The following is a 21,413-nucleotide window of genomic DNA, read 5'->3' as shown; positions in this document are numbered from 1 at the left end:
TTTTAGCCCCACCCTCCCTGCCGCAGCCAAGCCCCCCGCCATTTTTTACCTCCCGCCACCACCTTTGACCCCCCCAGCGCCAACCCTTTCGACCCCCTCTTCCCACCGCCGCCAACCCTCCCCCGCCGCCACCGTCCTCCGGCGCGGCTGCGTTGCTGATCTGCAAGGGCAGGCTTCTGTTTCTGTGAGTCAAACGTCAGACTCAGAGAAACAGAAGCCTGCCCTTACAGATCAGCAACGCAGCCGCGCCGTAGAAGAGGACTTTGACTGGCAGGGGTTGGGGACAGCGGCGGGTTAGCAGCAGGAGGGGGGGGGTCAAAGTGGTTGGCAGCGGGGAGGGCCAGGGCAAAATCTATGGGGGTCCATGCCCCCACGGCCCCACGTAGCTACGCCCCTGCTTTGAGCCTAGGCTCCTATGTTTGGCATTGCGTTAACGGTGTTTTTTTTTTTTTGTTTTTTTTTTTACTTCAGATAGTTCAGTGGACTGAGAGCTCAGAGATTATATAAACTATTTACACTGTTACTTTTAAAAGGCAACTAGGTTTACGCTGTTAATTGGATGAATTGTTCCAAATAGGTTTCTACGATGCAAATGAAAAACTGACGCCCATGCTTCAGTGTTAGGCCACAAACTTTGTTTCTGTTGGAAATAGCTGACTAAATTGAATACTGATTTGTCATAGGATTAACTACTACTACTACTACTTAGCATTTCTATAGCGCTACAAGGGTTACGCAGCGCTGTACAAGTTAAAACATGGGGAAGGACAGTCCCTGCTCAAGAGAGCTTACAATCTAAAGGTAAAAACTATGTAGTCAGTATAGGTATCATGAATGGGGAAGGTGGTTAGGCGCCAAAAGCAAGGGAGAAGAGATGGGCTTTGAGTAAGGACTTGAAAATGGGCAGGGAGGGCGCATGGCGTATGGGCTCGGGAAGTCTGTTCCAGGCATAAGGTGATGCGAGGCAGAAGGGGCAGAGACTGGAGTTAGCGGTGGTGGAGAAGGGTACAGATAGGAGTGATTTGTTCTGAGAGCGGAGGTTACGGGTGGGAACATACGGGGAGAGGAGGGTAGAGAGGTAATGGGGGGCTGCAGATTGAGTGCATTTGAAGGTCAATAGGAGAAGCTTGAACTGTATACGGTAGCGGATCGGGAGCCAGTGAAGCGACTTGAGGAGAGGGGTGATATGAGAGTATCGGTTCATGCGGTAGATAAGACGTGTGGCAGAATTTTGGACAGATTGAAGGGGGGATAGGTGGCTAAGCGGGAGACCAGCGAGGAGAAGGTTGCAATAGTCAAGACGAGAGGTAACGAGTGAGTGGACGAGGGTTCGGGTGGACTGTACAGAGAGGAATGGGCGGATTTTGCTAATATTATAGAGGAAGAAGCGACAGATCTTAGCTGTCTGCTGGATATGGGCAGAGAAGGAGAGGGAGGAGTCGAAAATGACTCCGAGATTGGGGGCTGAAGAGACGGGGAGGATGAGGGCGTTGTCAACAGAGACGGAGAGTGGGGGAAGAGGAGAGGAGGGTTTGGGTGGAAAGACAAGGAGCTCAGTCTTTGCCATGTTCAGTTTCAGATGCCGGTTGGACATCCAGGCAGCGATGTCGGAAAGGCAGGTCGAAACTTTGGCCTGGGTTTCGACTGTGATGTCGGGAGTGGAGAGGTAGAGCTGGGTGTCATCGGCATAGAGATGGTACTGGAAACCATGTGATGAGATCAGCGAGCCCAGGGAAGAGGTGTATATCGAGAAAAGAAGCGGTCCAAGGACAGATCCTTGAGGAACCCCAACAGAGAGTGGGACGGGGGTGGAAGAAGAGCCATTAGAAAATAATCTGAAGGTGCGTTGGGAAAGATACGAGGAGAACCAGGAGAGGACGGATTAAGAAGTGGTGGGGTGTCCCCCAGGCAGGAATGAGGTACATTTGTAGAGAGACGTGGTGGGGGGGGGGGGGAGTGATGACAGGAGTCTCTTGGTGCTGGAATAGCAGGTGTTGCTGCACAGCAGGAATGAGGTGCACCGGTAGAGCTCTGGAGGATGTTCAGTATTTTTTATTAGATTCTTGATACACCACTTTTCTGTGGAATAGCAAATGCTGCTGCAGGGCAGGAATGAGGTGCTATGACATGTGTTGTGTGTGTGGGAGGGGGGAGGAGTTTCTCAGTGCTGGAATAGCAGGGGCTGCTGCAGGCAGGAATGAGGTGAACCAGTAGAGCTGTGGAGGATGTTGCGTACTGGACTAACAGAGAGTGCTGTAGGCCATTGGCAGAGCTGTAAGGATGTGGGTCAAAGGGAGCTGAAGGCAGGACTGAGGTGCATTTGGATCATCATTGTTGATGCAGCAGGAGTACTCAATTCCCTCTTTCAGCCAAATAAAAAGATTGCAGAAAAAAAACCCAATTCAGTGTTGGTCCTCACTGTGCTTTTGCAAGTTTGTTCCGTACTTCAAGCTGGGGATGAGAGACTGGAAAACTCTCGCAGGTACCATTTTTTGTTTTATTTCATATACAGCTTCCGTTATGACTAATAAAAATAACAAAATAGACGCATGAACTGCTTTGAGCAAGTGGACTGAGTTTTCTCAGACCTCAGAAGAGACCCTTTGATTTCTTGAAATTCTGCTGTTTCCAGGCGGGCAAAGTATCGAAGGTGGAGTGCGACATCCCAAAGATGGCCATAAAGTCATCACTGGACAGGTAGTCCTGGAGAGAAGGCAGGAAGAGAATGCAGTAAGCTATAGCAAAACCCATCATTACTTACCCCGTGTCCCTTACACCCCAGTACTAACCATCACCCTGCCCCCTCCAGTCATTACTCACCCCGTGTCCTCTACACCCCCAGTACTAACCATCACCCTGCCCCCTCCTGTCATTACCCTGTGTCCTCTACACCCCCAGTACTAACCATCACCCTGCCCCCTCCTGTCATTACTCACCCCGTCCCTTATACCCCAGTACTAACCATCACCCTGCCCCCTCCTGTCATTACTCACCCCGTGTCCCTTATACCCCAGTACTAACCATCACCCTGCCCCTCCTGTCATTACTCACCCCGTGTCCTCTACACCCCAGTACTAACCATCACCCTGCCCCCTCCAGTCATTACTCACCCCATGTCCTCTACACCCCAGTACTAACCATCACCCTGCCCCCACCTGTCATTACTCACCCCGTGCCCCTTACACCCCAGTACTAACCATCACCCTGCCCCCTCCAGTCATTACTCACCCCGTGTCCTCTACACCCCAGTACTAACCATCACCCTGCCCCCTCCTGTCATTACCCTGTGTCCTCTACACCCCCAGTACTAACCATCACCCTGCCCCCTCCTGTCATTACTCACCCCGTCCCTTATACCCCAGTACTAACCATCACCCTGCCCCCTCCTGTCATTACTCACCCCGTGTCCTCTACACCCCAGTACTAACCATCACCCTGCCCCCTCCAGTCATTACTCACCCCGTGTCCCTTACACCCCAGTACTAACCATTACCCTGCCCCCACCTGTCATTACTCACCCCGTGCCCCTTACACCCCAGTACTAACCATCACCCTGCCCCCTCCAGTCATTACTCACCCCGTGCCCCTTACACCCCAGTACTAACCATTACCCTGCCCCCTCCAGTCATTACTCACCCCGTGCCCCTTACACCCCAGTACTAAACATCACCCTGCCCCCACCTGTCATTACTCACCCCGTGCCCCTTACACCCCAGTACTAACCATCACCCTGCCCCCTCCTGTCTTTACTCACCCCGTGTCCCTTACACCCCAGTACTAACCATTACCCTGCCCCACCTGTCATTACTCACCCCGTGCCCCTTACACCCCAGTACTAACCATCACCCTGCCCCCTCCTGTCATTACTCACCCCGTGCCCCTTACACCCCAGTACTAACCATCACCCTGCCCCCACCTGTCATTACTCACCCCGTGCCCCTTACACCCCAGTACTAATCATCACCCTGCCCCCTCCTGTCATTACTCACCCCGTGTCCCTTACACCCCAGTACTAACCATTACCCTGCCCCCACCTGTCATTACTCACCCCATGCCCCTTACACCCCAGTACTAACCATCACCCTGCCCCCTCCAGTCATTACTCACCCCGTGTCCTCTACACCCCCAGTACTAACCATCACCCTGCCCCCTCCTGTCATTACCCTGTGTCCTCTACACCCCCAGTACTAACCATCACCCTGCCCCCTCCTGTCATTACTCACCCCGTCCCTTATACCCCAGTACTAACCATCACCCTGCCCCCTCCTGTCATTACTCACCCCGTGTCCTCTACACCCCAGTACTAACCATCACCCTGCCCCCTCCAGTCATTACTCACCCCATGTCCTCTACACCCCAGTACTAACCATCACCCTGCCCCCACCTGTCATTACTCACCCCGTGCCCCTTACACCCCAGTACTAACCATCACCCTGCCCCCTCCAGTCATTACTCACCCCGTGTCCCTTACACCCCAGTACTAACCATTACCCTGCCCCCACCTGTCATTACTCACCCCGTGCCCCTTACACCCCAGTACTAACCATCACCCTGCCCCCTCCAGTCATTACTCACCCCGTGCCCCTTACACCCCAGTACTAACCATTACCCTGCCCCCTCCAGTCATTACTCACCCCGTGTCCCTTACACCCCAGTACTAACCATTACCCTGCCCCCACCTGTCATTACTCACCCCGTGCCCCTTACACCCCAGTACTAAACATCACCCTGCCCCCACCTGTCATTACTCACCCCGTGCCCCTTACACCCCAGTACTAACCATCACCCTGCCCCCTCCTGTCATTACTCACCCCGTGTCCCTTACACCCCAGTACTAACCATTACCCTGCCCCACCTGTCATTACTCACCCCGTGCCCCTTACACCCCAGTACTAACCATCACCCTGCCCCCTCCTGTCATTACTCACCCCGTGCCCCTTACACCCCAGTACTAACCATCACCCTGCCCCACCTGTCATTACTCACCCCGTGCCCCTTACACCCCAGTACTAATCATCACCCTGCCCCCTCCTGTCATTACTCACCCCATGTCCCTTACACCCCAGTACTAACCATTACCCTGCCCCCACCTGTCATTACTCACCCCATGCCCCTTACACCCCAGTACTAACCATCACCCTGCCCCCCTCCTGTCATTACTCACCCCATGTCCCTTACACCCCAGTACTAACCATTACCCTGCCCCCACCTGTCATTACTCACCCCGTGCCCCTTACACCCCAGTACTAACCATCACCCTGCCCCCTCCTGTCATTACTCACCCCGTGTCCCTTACACCCCAGTACTAACCATTACCCTGCCCCACCTGTCATTACTCACCCCGTGCCCCTTACACCCCAGTACTAACCATCACCCTGCCCCCTCCTGTCATTACTCACCCCGTACCCCTTACACCCCAGTACTAGCCATCACCCTGCCCCCTCCTGTCATTACTCACCCCGTGTCCCTTACACCCCAGTACTAACCATTACCCTGCCCCACCTGTCATTACTCACCCCGTGCCCCTTACACCCCAGTACTAACCATCACCCTGCCCCCTCTTATCATTACTCATCCTATATCCCGTACACCTTGTCCCCGTCCTATTATTGTCACTCCATATCCTCCATAGTAAGTGTAATAACACAGTAAGACATAATGTATACAAGTCTTTATAATCTAACAATCCTGAAGAGGAACAATTTGAAGGAACAGTCTTAGAATACCAGAGCAACGTCGTCTCCTGCTCCTAACACATCAGCCTGGGAGGTTCTCCATCTCTCTTCCCTTTTCAAGATGCCCATTACCACCAGAGGCTGACCAAATTTCAGTTTCGAATTCGGCACGGAAACCGGACCGAAATCAGGGTTTAGGTTTCAGCCAAAAATGCCTGTGCATTTTCAGCTAAAATCCAAAACTCACCCCCCCCCCCCCCAATCCCACCTGTAGTCCTGGTGCTCTAATGGCGTTTTCAGGGGCAGGAATGAACCCCACTCTTTCCTACCTCATGCCACTGCTCCACCACAATGACTGCCACAGGAGGTCCGGTCAACCATTTTGCAATTGGAACCAGCTTGGAGTCTCAATGCTGATTCCAGTTGTAAAATGGCTGCTGGGACCTCCTGCAGTAGCCTCGACAGCCAGGAATCGGTGGGGTTTGTTCCTGCTCCCAGGGCCTACAGGTGAGATTTGGGGGGGGGGGGGGGGAGAAGTAATCATGGGTGGTGGAGCAGAGAGAGGTGGGCAACTGCTGGGATTCAGCTCAGAAAGGGGACCTTTTTGGTCGGGGGGGGGGGGGGTTCATTTATGGTTTCGGTTTTTACTGAAACTGAGTGGCCAGTTTCAGTTACATATTTGGTTTTCCTAGAAATTGAAGATCTTAGTTCAGTCGGGCTCTACTTACCACCAACTGGGTATTTTTGAAGGAAAGGCGGAAGAGGAATTTTGAAGCTAAATTCCTGTAGGTACTTAGTAATGATCCCTATGAAATCATTTGGAATAAAGAAACAGCTCTTGTCCTTCGGTTTGCTGAATAGGGAGGATCGTCCATTTCATGGCAAATTAGAGTTTTAACACCAGTAGGAAATCCAGCTCACTCCAACATTGTCCTTCCTTGTAATTTCATACCCTCCTTCACTTCCAATTCTGTTCTCTCACCTCTTTCCTGGTAGGATCTACTCCCTTGGGTAATTCTTCCGCTTGCTTGTTAACCAGTTGCTCTGCTGGGTAGATTTTCGTAGAGCTTGAAATGAAGTTGGTTTTACTGGTGAACATTTCTACTTGAACATTGCTTAATTCCTAAAGAATAGAAACAGAGAGATGGAAGTTAAACCTGGCAAGCAGTACAGATCATTTACATTCCTCCTTCAAGCCTCTAGAGGGACCAGTTGAGCAGGGGCAGCCCAAGGCAGGGTTGAGATGGCGCACTGGTGTTCTGCCCCCCCCCCCCCCCGAGATCAAACACCTTCCCACACACTCTCTCTCTCCCCTCTCCCTCCCCCACCCCCAGCTGCAGTCTAGCATTTCCCCCTTCCTTTCTCAACCCCCCCCCTCCCCGAGCCCACCTTATTTTTTTGCTTGTTTTCAAAAGTCAGCAGTGGTAGCGATTCCTGTGTGCTGCCCCACCACTGGCACCTGCTTCGTTTCTGTACCATGGCCCGCCTCTGAGGAAACAGGAAGTTACATCATAGAGGTGGGGCCATGGTACAGAGAAGAATCCTGTGCCGGTGGCAGGACAATGTATGGGAATCGCTGCCACCGCTGATTTAAAAAAAAAAAAAGAAGAAGAAGAATATAGGCATGGGGAGGGGCAATGAGGAAGGAAGGGGGAGATGCTAGACTGGGCTGGAGGAGGGAGGGAGATAGAGTGTGGAGAGATGTTGGTCTTGGGGTGTGGGGCACCGAGGCACCATCTCAGCCCTGCCTTAGGCGGCAGATTGAGGAAGGAAGGGGGAGATGCTAGGCTGGGCTGGAGGAGGGAGGGAGATAGAGTGTGGAGAGATGTTGGTCTTGGGGTGTGGGGCACCGAGGCACCATCTCAGCCCTGCCTTAGGCGGCAGATTGAGGAAGGAAGGGGGAGATGCTAGACTGGGCTGGAGGAGGGAGGGAGATAGAGTGTGGAGAGATGTTGGTCTTGGGGTGTGGGGCACCGAGGCACCATCTCAGCCCTGCCTTAGGCGGCAGATTGAGGAAGGAAGGGGGAGATGCTAGGCTGGGCTGGAGGAGGGAGGGAGATAGAGTGTGGAGAGATGTTGGTCTTGGGGTGTGGGGCACCGAGGCACCATCTCAGCCCTGCCTTAGGCGGCAGATTGAGGAAGGAAGGGGGAGATGCTAGGCTGGGCTGGAGGAGGGAGGGAGATAGAGTGTGGAGAGATGTTGGTCTTGGGGTGTGGGGCACCGAGGCACCATCTCAGCCCTGCCTTAGGCGGCAGATTGAGGAAGGAAGGGGGAGATGCTAGACTGGGCTGGAGGAGGGAGGGAGATAGAGTGTGGAGAGATGTTGGTCTTGGGGTGTGGGGCACCGAGGCACCATCTCAGCCCTGCCTTAGGCGGCAGATTGAGGAAGGAAGGGGGGAGATGCCGCTCCATAAAGAGTTCAATTGACCTCAGTGATGGTCATTGCCACCTAAAAACTTTTTATGGCAATGTTCACAACATCCATCATCTTCATAGGTCAGCTTTTTTATATTTAAAGCTTTCTTCTATCTTATTTTATAAGCTTTTAAATTTTTCACATCTTTTTCTCCGTTTAACATCGGACCCAGGGGTTACAGTTGTCCGACATATGTTTCGCTCTAATCTGAGCTGCCTCAAGGACAGTCCCCTATAAAATAAAATAAAATACTTTGATTAATAAATATTGCTCGGAATCAATCTTATTTATTAGATACCAAGCAATGAAATCTTACCCCGAGCAATTTTAGCAGCGCCAGCTCTATCCAAAACTTTCATATAAAGATGGCAGCCGCGTTCTTCTTCCAGATCTCAAATATCCTCTATAGATAGAGCTGGCACTGCTAAAATTGCTCGGGGTAAGATTTCATTGCTTGGTATCTAATAAATAAGATTGATTCCGAGCAATATTTATTAATCAAAGTATTTTATTTTATTTTATAGGGGACTGTCCTTGAGGCAGCTCAGATTAGAGCGAAACATATGTCGGACAACTGTAACCCCTGGGTCCGATGTTAAACGGAGAAAAAGATAAGTGAAAAATTTAAAAGCTTATAAAATAAGATAGAAGAAAGCTTTAAATATAAAAAAGCTGACCTATGAAGATGATGGATGTTGTGAACATTGCCATAAAAAGTTTTTAGGTGGCAATGACCAACACTGAGGTCAATTGAACACCTGTGAAATACTTTTGAGATGAGATGAATTGTTTGCCCTTGATTGGTTTATATTTTCAAATATTTTCAAAGAGCTAGACACGTAAGGTATGAAAGTTTAATTGATCCGTAGTGTCGACAAGAGTTTATGCCATTGTTTTAAAGCTCCATAAAGAGTGCCACTTGAGGCCCCTGCCACTACAGTGACCGGTCTGTTCAATAATCCAGATACACCACAAAAGCAAGTTCTAAAATGAGAACCTGAACATTCACAAAGAGAACTTTCTTCAGCACATATGAAAATTAAATTACAGCTACAGAACTGATAAGAGGGACAGCTATGTTAGATCTGGTCCTTACTGGAGTACAGGGCGTAGTATGAGAGATAACGGTGTTGGCTCCGCTGGGAAACAGTGATCAACTTTGAGCTAAAATCTGGAGTGAAATTAGAAAGGAAATGTAGTGTAGCAGCATTTCATTTTCAAAAGGGCGATTATGATAAAATGAGGAAAATGGTTAAAAAGAAGCTAAAAGGTTTGACTGCAAAGGTTAGGACTTTAAAACAGGCATGGATGTTGTTTAAAAATGCCATTGAGATTGAATTGGAGGATACGGTATGGGAGAGGATGGAACGAGCGGCGGCCGGGGTGTCGTCTCATGTCCCGTTCAAAGAAAATGCCATTAAAGTCCTATTTAGGTGGTACATGACACCAGAGCGTTTACAACGAATTTATCCCACCATGCCTGGGCAGTGCTGGAGGGGATGTGGCGTGAAGGGATCCATGGGACATATTTGGTGGAAATGTAGGAAAATCAGAGCTTATTGGAAAGCAGTTCGTAGTAGACTGCAGGTATGGCTGGGAACTCAGATTCCATGGAACCCCACTATTTTTCTGTTTTCAACAAAAGCAGCGGGCCTCACACCTACTCAACAGACTTTAGTGCGCTATGCCACCTGTGCAGCTCGAGTAGTTATAGCGGCTTGTTGGAAACAGACTACGATTCCGCCATTAACTAGGTGGCTTCGAAAATTGGGATATGTCTGTGAGATGGAACGGCTCATAGCTGAGCGGAGTAACCGTACAAATAGGTGGCACTCGATTTGGGACCCCTTTCTCCTTCATACATAAATTCGATGTCAAACTGGGTTGTGATAAAGCCAGTCCGAGGGGGGTACGGGTGGAGGGGAGGGGGGTAAATTTGACTTCTAAAGTAAAAGTTCTATAAAATTTGAAGTTATATGTATTGCTCTGCATTGTCACCAGATCTTTGTTTGCCTTGTTTGAAACATGTATCATTTGTTAATATTGACTTCAAATAAATAAATAAATAAAAAATGCCATTGAGGAAGCCCAGATCAGATGTGTTCCACATATTTAACAAAGGTGGAAAGAAGAGCAAATGACAGCCAGCATGGTTAAAAGGTGAAGTGAAAGAGGCTAATAGAGCTAAAAGAATATCCTTCAAAGAATGAAAAAAATAAGAAGCAATATAGGTACTGGTAAGTTAGATGCAAAGCATTGATAAAGACGGCTATAAGAAAATAGGACGAGAAACTTGCCACAGAGGCAAAAACTCACAGTTGTTAACCTTTTCAGGAACATCAGAAGCAGAAAGCCTGTTAGACCATGAAGACACACAAGGGGCACTCGGAGAGACTGAATGAATTTCTGTGCTTTGCTCTTTATGGAAGAAGATATGAAAGATACACCTATACCAGAAATTGTTTCAAGGGTGACGATGCAGATGAGCTGAAAGAAAACTTGGTGAACCTGGAAGACTTACTGAATCAAATCAACAAATTAAAGCGTATCACCTGATCTGGATGGCATGCACCCTAGCGTACTGAAATCACTCAAAACATGAAATTGCTGATCTGTTAGTGATCTGTAATCTGTCGCTAAAATCATCCGTAGTACCCGAGGATTGGAAGGTGGCCAATGTAATGCTTGTTCTTAAAAAGGGTTCCAGGGGTGATCCTGACTTCAGTGCCAGGAAAAATAATGGAAACTATTATAAAGAATAAAATTATAGACCACATAGACAAACATGGTTTAATGGGACAGAGCAGTGGTGTAGCCAGGGGTGGGCCCAGGCCCATCCACTTTGGGCTCAGGCCCACCCAGAAGCAGCACACCTATGATGTGGCTGGCAGGGATTCCCAAGTCCCACCAGCTAAAAACTGTCCCTTCTGCATACCTTGTAAATAGTAGATCTTCGCCTGCAGCGACTGATACATACCGTTCACTCCAGCCCCACAGCCTTATTCCCACCTATGCAGAAACAGGAAGTTGCATCAGTGGGAAGGCTGTGGGGCCAACATGAGCAGTGTATATTAGTTGCTGTTTGCTGCCGGTGAAAATCTGCTATTTAAAAAGTTTTCGGGAGAGGGGAATGTTTGACAGACCATATGGCATGCAAACGAGAGAAGGAGAGACCAAATTACCTGTGGAATGGGGTTTGGATCTTCTGCCCACCCATCTTGGGCCCAGGCCCACCCAAAATTGGGTGTCTGGCTACGCCCCTGGGACAGAGTCGGCATGGGTTCATCCAAGGGAAGTCTTGCCTCATCAATTTGCTTCATTTCTTTGAAGGTGTGAATAAACATGGCTTATCTTTTGTACTTTTTTTTTTTTTTTTATTTGTACCCCACACTTTTTCCCAGTCATGGCAGGCTCAATGCAGCAGGCAATGGAGGGTTAAGTGACTTGCCCAAAGTCACAAGGAGCTGCCTGGGCTGGGAATCGAACTCAGTTCCTCAGGACCAAAGTCCACCACCCTAACCACTAGGCCACTCCTCCACTCCACTCTAGATTTTCAGAAAGCTTTTGACAAAGTCCCTCATGAGAGACTCATGAGAAAATTAAAGAGTCATGGCAATAGGAGGCAAGGTTCTCTTGTGGATCAAGAACTGGCCAAAGCATAGGGTTAAATGGCCATTTTCTCAGTGGAGGAGGGTGAATACTGGAGTACTGCAGGGATCTGTACTGGGACCAGTGCTATTTAACATATTTCTAAATGATCTGGAAATCAGAATGACCAGTGAAGGAGCAGGAGATGGATGGGACTGGGTGGGGTGGGAAGCAGAGGGAAGGAGCAAGAGATGGATGGGACTGCGAGGGGTGGGGAGCAGAAGGAAGGAGCAAGAGATGGATGGGACTGCGAGGGGTGGGGAGCAGAGGGAAGGAGCAGGAGATGAATGGGACTGGGAGGGGTGGGAAGCAGAGGGAAGGAGCAGGAGATGAATGGGACTGGGAGGGGTGGGAAGCAGAGGGAAGGAGCAGGAGATGGATGGGACTGGGAGGGGTGGGAAGCAGAGGGAAGGAGCAGGAGATGGATGGGACTGGGTGGGGTGGGAAGCAGAGGGAAGGAGCAACAGATGGATGGGACTGGGAGGGATGGGAAGCAGAGGGAAGGAGCAGGAGATGAATGGGACTGGGAGGGGTGGGAAGCAGAGGGAAGGAGCAACAGATGGATGGGACTGGGAGGGGTGGGAAGCAGAGGGAAGGAGCAGGAGATGAATGGGACTGGGAGGGGTGGGAAGCAGAGGGAAGGAGCAACAGATGGATGGGACTGGGAGGGATGGGACTGGGAGGGGTGGGAAGCAGAGGGAAGGAGCAGGAGATGAATGGGACTGGGAGGGGTGGGAAGCAGAGGGAAGGAGCAGGAGATGAATGGGACTGGGAGGGGTGGGAAGCAGAGGGAAGGAGCAAGAGATGGATGGGACTGGGAGGGGTGGGAAGCAGAGGGAAGGAGCAGGAGATGAATGGGACTGGGAGGGGTGGGAAGCAGAGGGAAGGAGCAACAGATGGATGGGACTGGGAGGGGTGGGAAGCAGAGGGAAGGAGCAGGAGATGAATGGGACTGGGAGGGGTGGGAAGCAGAGGGAAGGAGCAGGAGATGAATGGGACTGGGAGGGGTGGGAAGCAGAGGGAAGGAGCAACAGATGGATGGGACGGAGGGGTGGGAAGCAGAGGGAAGGAGCAGGAGATGAATGGGACTGGGAGGGGTGGGAAGCAGAGGGAAGGAGCAGGAGATGAATGGGACTGGGAGGGGTGGGAAGCAGAGGGAAGGAGCAACAGATGGATGGGACTGGGAGGGATGGGACTGGGAGGGGTGGGAAGCAGAGGGAAGGAGCAGGAGATGAATGGGACTGGGAGGGGTGGGAAGCAGAGGGAAGGAGCAGGAGATGAATGGGACTGGGAGGGGTGGGAAGCAGAGGGAAGGAGCAGGAGATGAATGGGACTGGGAGGGGTGGGAAGCAGAGGGAAGGAGCAGGAGATGAATGGGACTGGGAGGGGTGGGAAGCAGAGGGAAGGAGCAACAGATGGATGGGACTGGGAGGGGGGGGGAAGCAGAGGGAAGGAGCAGGAGATGAATGGGACTGGGAGGGGTGGGAAGCAGAGGGAAGGAGCAACAGATGGATGGGACTGGGAGGGATGGGACTGGGAGGGGTGGGAAGCAGAGGGAAGGAGCAGGAGATGAATGGGACTGGGAGGGGTGGGAAGCAGAGGGAAGGAGCAGGAGATGAATGGGACTGGGAGGGGTGGGAAGCAGAGGGAAGGAGCAAGAGATGAATGGGACTGGGAGGGGTGGGAAGCAGAGGGAAGGAGCAACAGATGGATGGGACTGGGAGGGGTGGGAAGCAGAGGGAAGGAGCAGGAGATGAATGGGACTGGGAGGGGTGGGAAGCAGAGGGAAGGAGCAGGAGATGAATGGGACTGGGAGGGGTGGGAAGCAGAGGGAAGGAGCAACAGATGGATGGGACGGAGGGGTGGGAAGCAGAGGGAAGGAGCAGGAGATGAATGGGACTGGGAGGGGTGGGAAGCAGAGGGAAGGAGCAGGAGATGAATGGGACTGGGAGGGGTGGGAAGCAGAGGGAAGGAGCAACAGATGGATGGGACTGGGAGGGATGGGACTGGGAGGGGTGGGAAGCAGAGGGAAGGAGCAGGAGATGAATGGGACTGGGAGGGGTGGGAAGCAGAGGGAAGGAGCAGGAGATGAATGGGACTGTGAGGGGTGGGAAGCAGAGGGAAGGAGCAGGAGATGAATGGGACTGGGAGGGGTGGGAAGCAGAGGGAAGGAGCAAGAGATGGATGGGACTGGGAGGGGTGGGAAGCAGAGGGAAGGAGCAGGAGATGGATGGGACTGGGAGGGGTGGGAAGCAGAGGGAAGGAGCAAGAGATGGATGGGACTGGGAGGGGTGGGAAGCAGAGGGAAGGAGCAAGAGATGGATGGGACTGGGAGGGGTGGGAAGCAGAGGGAAGGAGCAGGAGATGAATGGGACTGGGAGGGGTGGGAAGCAGAGGGAAGGAGCAGGAGATGAATGGGACTGGGAGGGGTGGGAAGCAGAGGGAAGGAGCAGGAGATGAATGGGACTGGGAGGGGTGGGAAGCAGAGGGAAGGAGCAACAGATGGATGGGACGGAGGGGTGGGAAGCAGAGGGAAGGAGCAGGAGATGATGGGACTGGGAGGGGTGGGAAGCAGAGGGAAGGAGCAGGAGATGAATGGGACTGGGAGGGGTGGGAAGCAGAGGGAAGGAGCAACAGATGGATGGGACTGGGAGGGATGGGACTGGGAGGGGTGGGAAGCAGAGGGAAGGAGCAGGAGATGAATGGGACTGGGAGGGGTGGGAAGCAGAGGGAAGGAGCAGGAGATGAATGGGACTGGGAGGGGTGGGAAGCAGAGGGAAGGAGCAGGAGATGAATGGGACTGGGAGGGGTGGGAAGCAGAGGGAAGGAGCAGGAGATGAATGGGACTGGGAGGGGTGGGAAGCAGAGGGAAGGAGCAGGAGATGAATGGGACTGGGAGGGGTGGGAAGCAGAGGGAAGGAGCAACAGATGGATGGGACTGGGAGGGGTGGGAAGCAGAGGGAAGGAGCAGGAGATGAATGGGACTGGGAGGGGTGGGAAGCAGAGGGAAGGAGCAACAGATGGATGGGACTGGGAGGGATGGGACTGGGAGGGGTGGGAAGCAGAGGGAAGGAGCAGGAGATGAATGGGACTGGGAGGGGTGGGAAGCAGAGGGAAGGAGCAGGAGATGAATGGGACTGGGAGGGGTGGGAAGCAGAGGGAAGGAGCAAGAGATGAATGGGACTGGGAGGGGTGGGAAGCAGAGGGAAGGAGCAACAGATGGATGGGACTGGGAGGGGTGGGGAAGCAGAGGGAAGGAGCAGGAGATGAATGGGACTGGGAGGGGTGGGAAGCAGAGGGAAGGAGCAGGAGATGAATGGGACTGGGAGGGGTGGGAAGCAGAGGGAAGGAGCAACAGATGGATGGGACGGAGGGGTGGGAAGCAGAGGGAAGGAGCAGGAGATGAATGGGACTGGGAGGGGTGGGAAGCAGAGGGAAGGAGCAGGAGATGAATGGGACTGGGAGGGGTGGGAAGCAGAGGGAAGGAGCAGGAGATGAATGGGACTGGGAGGGGTGGGAAGCAGAGGGAAGGAGCAGGAGATGAATGGGACTGTGAGGGGTGGGAAGCAGAGGGAAGGAGCAGGAGATGAATGGGACTGTGAGGGGTGGGAAGCAGAGGGAAGGAGCAGGAGATGAATGGGACTGGGAGGGGTGGGAAGCAGAGGGAAGGAGCAAGAGATGGATGGGACTGGGAGGGGTGGGAAGCAGAGGGAAGGAGCAGGAGATGGATGGGACTGGGAGGGGTGGGAAGCAGAGGGAAGGAGCAAGAGATGGATGGGACTGGGAGGGGTGGGAAGCAGAGGGAAGGAGCAAGAGATGGATGGGACTGGGAGGGGTGGGAAGCAGAGGGAAGGAGCAGGAGATGAATGGGACTGGGAGGGGTGGGAAGCAGAGGGAAGGAGCAAGGGATGGATGGGACTGGGAGGGGTGGGAAGCAGAGGGAAGGAGCAGGAGATGGATGGGACTGGGAGGGGTGGGAAGCAGAGGGAAGGAGCAGGAGATGGATGGGACTGGGAGGGGTGGGAAGCAGAGGGAAGGAGCAAGAGATGGATGGGACTGGGAGGGGTGGGAAGCAGAGGGAAGGAGCAGGAGATGAATGGGACTGGGAGGGGTGGGAAGCAGAGGGAAGGAGCAAGAGATGGATGGGACTTGGAGGGGTGGGAAGCAGAGGGAAGGAGCAGGAGATGGATGGGACTGGGAGGGGTGGGAAGCAGAGGGAAGGAGCAGGAGATGGATGGGACTGGGTGGGGTGGGAAGCAGAGGGAAGGAGCAAGAGATGGATGGGACTGCGAGGAGTGGGGAGCAGAAGGAAGGAGCAAGAGATGGATGGGACTGCGAGGGGTGGGGAGCAGAGGGAAGGAGCAGGAGATGAATGGGACTGGGAGGGGTGGGAAGCAGAGGGAAGGAGCAGGAGATGAATGGGACTGGGAGGGGTGGGAAGCAGAGGGAAGGAGCAAGAGATGGATGGGACTGGGAGGGGTGGGAAGCAGAGGGAAGGAGCAGGAGATGGATGGGACTGGGAGGGGTGGGAAGCAGAGGGAAGGAGCAAGAGATGGATGGGACTGGGAGGGGTGGGAAGCAGAGGGAAGGAGCAGGAGATGAATGGGACTGGGAGGGGTGGGAAGCAGAGGGAAGGAGCAAGAGATGGATGGGACTGGGAGGGGTGGGAAGCAGAGGGAAGGAGCAGGAGATGGATGGGACTGCGAGGGGTGGGAAGCAGAGGGAAGGAGCAGGAGATGGATGGGACTGGGTGGGGTGGGAAGCAGAGGGAAGGAGCAAGAGATGGATGGGACTGGGAGGGGTGGGGAGCAGAAGGAAGGAGCAAGAGATGGATGGGACTGCGAGGGGTGGGGAGCAGAGGGAAGCCTACTGGAAAGAAGACACTGAATAAAACAGAAGACACTGGGACCAAAGCGAATAGAAAAACTAAATGATCAGACAACAAAGGTACATAAAAGTATTTTATTCATAATTTATTAATTGAAATGTGTCAGCTTTTTGAAATGTGCATCTGTGATATTTTGCCTGTAAATTCTATTCCTTCCTCCACATTAGCATATTCATTTGCATATGTATATATGCAAATGATATGCTAATATGCTCCGCCCATTCTTTGCCCCCCCCAAATGAAACAGTCAAACTACGCCTATGGGGGGTGGGAGGGGGGTTCGAGTGCTATTGGACCAGCACTTTGAAGCTGTGGTGGCCCATGGCCCAGTCATTTGTAACCAAATACCTACACCCAGGCCTACTTAGCCTGGGAGTCAAAGCCAGAGCTCCACCTGTGAATTGTTCATTCTCTGTAACCTTCCAGGATTAGCGAAAGCCCTTTCTGCAGATGGTCTGGCTTATGTCCAATGCAGAAAATGAAGAAACTGATAGGTAAATTTCGTGCACCCTCTTTGTTTCATTTCTGCCCCACTTAGCCTATAAAACTGGGGAAGAGAATCCCAGCACAGGTAAGAAATGGGGGAACCACCAGCCTGCAGTGCCCCCAAGCATGCTCCCTTCTCTTACCGTGTTAATCTGATCAATAACGCTGGAGTCTCCCAGCTCTGCCTTCAGCTCGTCATATGACTTCTTCGTTTCCTATACAAGAAGGATGAGAGAGAGACCATGAAATGCACTGTGGGGGGTAGTCAATAGGCATGATGGCAAGATGGAAACATCTGTGTTCACGTATGTATATGTTTCTGTATATTTCTGCACACAGAGAAACAGAGCGGGGTTCACACTCTCCACCAGGGGCATATCTGTGGTTCGGCGGTAGGGGGGGCAGGGGCTAGAGTGAGGAGGCACATTATAGCCCCCCCCCAATTAGGGCTCAGGCCCACCCAACAGCAGCACACGTATTAGCGGTAGCAGGTGGGGATCCCAAGCTCCGCCAGCAGAAGACTTCCCCCTGATGGTAATGAAAACGCCATTCTCCAGGATACTGGCACCTTCGCATGCTCAGTTTTCAGCGTGTGCCTGCTGCAGACTGCTAAGGTGGAAAGAAGCGTTTTCCCGCCAACTGAGATTTGTTTTGGGTGGTGGGTGAAGGGGAGAACACTTGGTGCCCACCCACTTCTTGCCTAGGTCCACCCAAAATCTGTTGTCTGGCTACGCCCCTGCACTGGACCCCTCCACCACGCAACTCAAAAATCTCCCTTTGGTGGTTGCACTTGACAGCTTATGGGTCTCAAACAGCTACCGATGCACAAAGGTGATGGCATGCACGGAAATTTAACAGTGACCTTTGTGCATTGGCCGTTACATTTCAATGCATCTCGTTTACCTGCCATTTTGTGCATTGGTCGCTGTTTGCAACTCGGTAAACTCACCTACAGCTGCCGTACTTAATGGGAAAGGGAAATGGGACTTGATATACCGCCTTTCTGTGGGATTCCATATGTTGTTACTCTTTGGGGTTCTACATGGAATGTTGCGACTCTGAGATTGTGCCTGGAATCTTGTTAATGGGAGTTAATATACCACCTTTCTGTGGTTTTTGCAACTACATTCAAAGTGGTTTACATATATTCAGGTACTTATTTTGTACCAGGGGCAATGGAGGGTTAAGTGACTTGCCCAGAGTCAGAAGGAGCTGCAGTGGGAATCAGGCTCAGTTCCCCAGGATCAAAGTCCACTGCACTAACCGCTAGGCTACTCCTCCCCTCATTCCACCAATAACAGCCAACCTCATCAGTGATGTCACAGTGGCTTGACTGCCCAATACTTGGCTGACTTCTGATATTGTGATGTCATAAGGGAAAGGGGGAAGGGAAAGGGGACTTGATATACTGCCTTTCTGAGGTTTTTGCAACTACATTCAAAGTGATTTACATATATTCAGGTACTTATTTTGTACCAGGGGCAATGGAGGGTTAAGTGACTTGCCCAGAGTCACAAGGAGCTGCAGTGGGAATCGAACTCAGTTCCCCAGGATCAAGGTCCGCTGCACTAACCACCAGGGCCGGTCAAACCCGGTAAGCGGGGTAAGCACCGCAGGGGGGCGCCTGCCTTCAAGGGCGCCGCCATACCGCGCCGCCCTTGGTACTTTAAATCTTTAATCTACCTCCGTTCCAGCAGCCACGTCATTTGAAAGCCCTGCCCTATCTCTAGCCTTCCTTCCCTTCGTTAGTTCATTCCGCAGTCCTGCCTTCTGACATTATTTCCTCGAGGGCGGGACTCTGAGGGAACAAACTCACGAAGGGAAGGAAGGCTAGAGACAGGGCAGGGCTTTCAAATGACATGGCTGCTGGAACGGAGGTAAATTAAAGATTTAAAGTACCAAGGGCGGCGCGGTATGGCAGGGGATGGGGCGAAGGAGAATCGCTAGACAGGGGCAGGGTGGGAGAAGAGAGAAAGGGGGGGGGGGGGTGCGCCAACTCATAGTCTACTGGGGGGCGCCAGAGACCCTAGGACCGGCCCTGCTAACCACTGGGCTAATCCTCCACTAGCAGCATTCCATGTAGAAGCCTGCCCTTGCAGATCACCAATGCGGCCGCACAGGCTTCTGTTTCTGTGAGTCTGACGTCCTGCACGTACTGTCACCACTAGGACACTCCTCAAACAGCCTGGGAAGAAAGCTCCAGAATCGCTTCCAGAGCGAGACCTTCTCTGCTTTAGCACCGGGAAGGCTGTGCTTGTCATGTGGATCCACCTTCCCTCCCAAAAGACTGATCCAGTCTTAGCTTTACCCCACCACACACGGGTAATGTAGAAAAACCAGCACTGGATTGGCCTGCCAGGAAAAAAGGGAACCAGCATGTAAATTTAGGAAAAGCCACTTCAGCTGTGCAGAAGAATTATCAAGCACTTTGGGATCCGGGCTTCCTCCACCAGGCAGACAACTGCTCAACTCAATCAGTAGCCCCACTCTCGAGCCCCAACCCAGTCGGTCAGAGGCAACTCAGCCCCCCAAGAGGCACAAGGACAAAGGCGACTGTTTTGGGACACTTACATTCCACTTGAAGGGGTCCCAAGCCAGGAACCAGCCTGTGAAGGTAGGGGGCTCAAAGCCCTGCTTCACCACGATGATGGGCGTATCAGGGTCTCGGCCGCTCGGGTGGGTCTTGAGGTATTCCTGAGCTGTGATGGCAGCTTCTTTCTTCTCCTTCTCATTTGCATTTGTACCTATCCAGAAAAACAGCTACAAGGGAAGCAAAGAGATGAGAAAAAAACTGCCTGGGGACAAGGCGTAAAGGAGTCATTTTATAACGCACAGAAAAGGGCTTTTATGGAACATGGAAAGGGCAGGCACACAGAAAACATCCAGCTGCATTTTGGGAAGTGCAGAGGCAGAGTTTACAGTTTATTAAACTTGCTATACCCCTTGGCTTAAAGCAGCAGTGTATAATAAGAAATTAACTGAAACAGAAAAGAACTCCAGCTTTTAAGACCGCACAGTCCTAAAAATTACTACATTTTAAAATTAAAACTAAAAGTTAAAAATTAAGTACCCAGAATATAGCCCTAGATAATCCCCATGGGACAAAGCCTCAAAAGCACCTGTAAAAAAATTGCACTTTTAGCACTTGCTAAAAGCATTTGTAACCTTGGGAGGTTATCAATAGAAATCAAACAAAATAAAACATGGAAAAGAAAATAAGATGATACCTTTTTTATTGGACATAACTTAATACATTTCTTGATTAGCTTTTGAAGGTTGCCCTTCTTCCTCAGATCGGAAATAAGCAAGTGTTGGTAGATGACAGTATATATAAGTGAAACATCAAAGCATTTCAGTGACAGTCTAACAGGATGGGGGTGTATAGGTGAGAGGAGGGTGACAAACAGAGCAATACAACTTTAGGAGTGGAGGAGTGGCCTAGTGGTTAGGGTGGTGGACTTTGGTCCTGGGGAACTGAGTTCAATTCCCACTTCAGGCACAGGCAGCTCCTTGTGACTCTGGGCAAGTCACTTAACCCTCCATTGCCCCAGGTACAAATATGTACCTGTATACAATATGTAAGCTGCATTGAGCCTGCCATGAGTGGGAAAGCGTGGGGTACAAATGTAAAAAAAAACAAAAAAAAACTTTATGGTTTATAATGGGCTAGAAAACCCAGATCTTTGTTAAGTCCTGTCTGGTGGGTGTCAAATATTCAATCATTCTGACTTCAAAGGTCTTACGTTCCTGTATTGTTTTAAAGTTACCTTTCAGGATTCTTACTGTGAAATCACTGGTGCAGTGTCCTGGTCCTGTAAAGTGTTGGCCCACAGGGGGATGCAACAGTGATTTCACAGTAAGAATCCTGAAAGGTAACTTTAAAACAATACAGGAACGTAAGACCTTTGAAGTCAGAATGATTGAATATTTTGACTATCAATGAAATGAAATGCTTTGATGTACCTATGCATACATCCTACCCACCCCCACCTTGCTACACTGTCATTGAAATGCTTTCAAGCTTCACTTATATATACTATCAACTAACACATTTGCTTATTTCCGATCTGACGAAGAAGGGCAACCTTCAAAAGCTAATCAAGAAATGTATTATGTGCAATAAAAAAGGTATCATCTCATTTTCTTTTCCATGTTTTATTTTGTTTGATTTCTATTGATAACCTTTAAGAGTGGACTAACACGGCTACCACACCTCTCTACTTAACATTGGGAGAAATTCAATAGATTAGCTGCATGAATTTATACCTGCTGTTCTCCTTTTATGGGCCCTGTTTACTA

At 51.4% G+C, this 21,413-nt stretch overlaps 1 protein-coding gene across 5 annotated transcripts in view; it reads right to left on the bottom strand.

Annotated features, from left to right (window-relative positions):
• Positions 1 to 1,969: 1,969 nt before the first annotated feature.
• VIL1 (villin 1) overlaps positions 1,970 to 21,413 on the bottom strand; it is a 124,640-nt gene continuing 105,196 nt past the window's right edge. For all 5 annotated transcript variants that reach the window (XM_030209556.1, XM_030209558.1, XM_030209557.1 and 2 more), the window contains exons 17-20: positions 19,686 to 19,874; positions 17,258 to 17,329; positions 6,658 to 6,798; positions 1,970 to 2,703 (exon numbers count right to left, since the gene is read on the bottom strand). In XM_030209556.1, coding sequence (XP_030065416.1) covers positions 2,590 to 2,703; positions 6,658 to 6,798; positions 17,258 to 17,329; positions 19,686 to 19,874 — 516 coding nt within the window. In that variant the 3' untranslated portion in view covers positions 1,970 to 2,589. The remainder of the gene's footprint in view (positions 2,704 to 6,657; positions 6,799 to 17,257; positions 17,330 to 19,685; positions 19,875 to 21,413) is intronic.

The sequence above is a fragment of the Microcaecilia unicolor genome, chromosome 7, assembly GCF_901765095.1.
Source record: "Microcaecilia unicolor chromosome 7, aMicUni1.1, whole genome shotgun sequence".
NCBI classification, from domain to species: Eukaryota; Metazoa; Chordata; class Amphibia; order Gymnophiona; family Siphonopidae; genus Microcaecilia; species Microcaecilia unicolor.
This window is presented reverse-complemented; position numbering and strand designations above follow the sequence as displayed.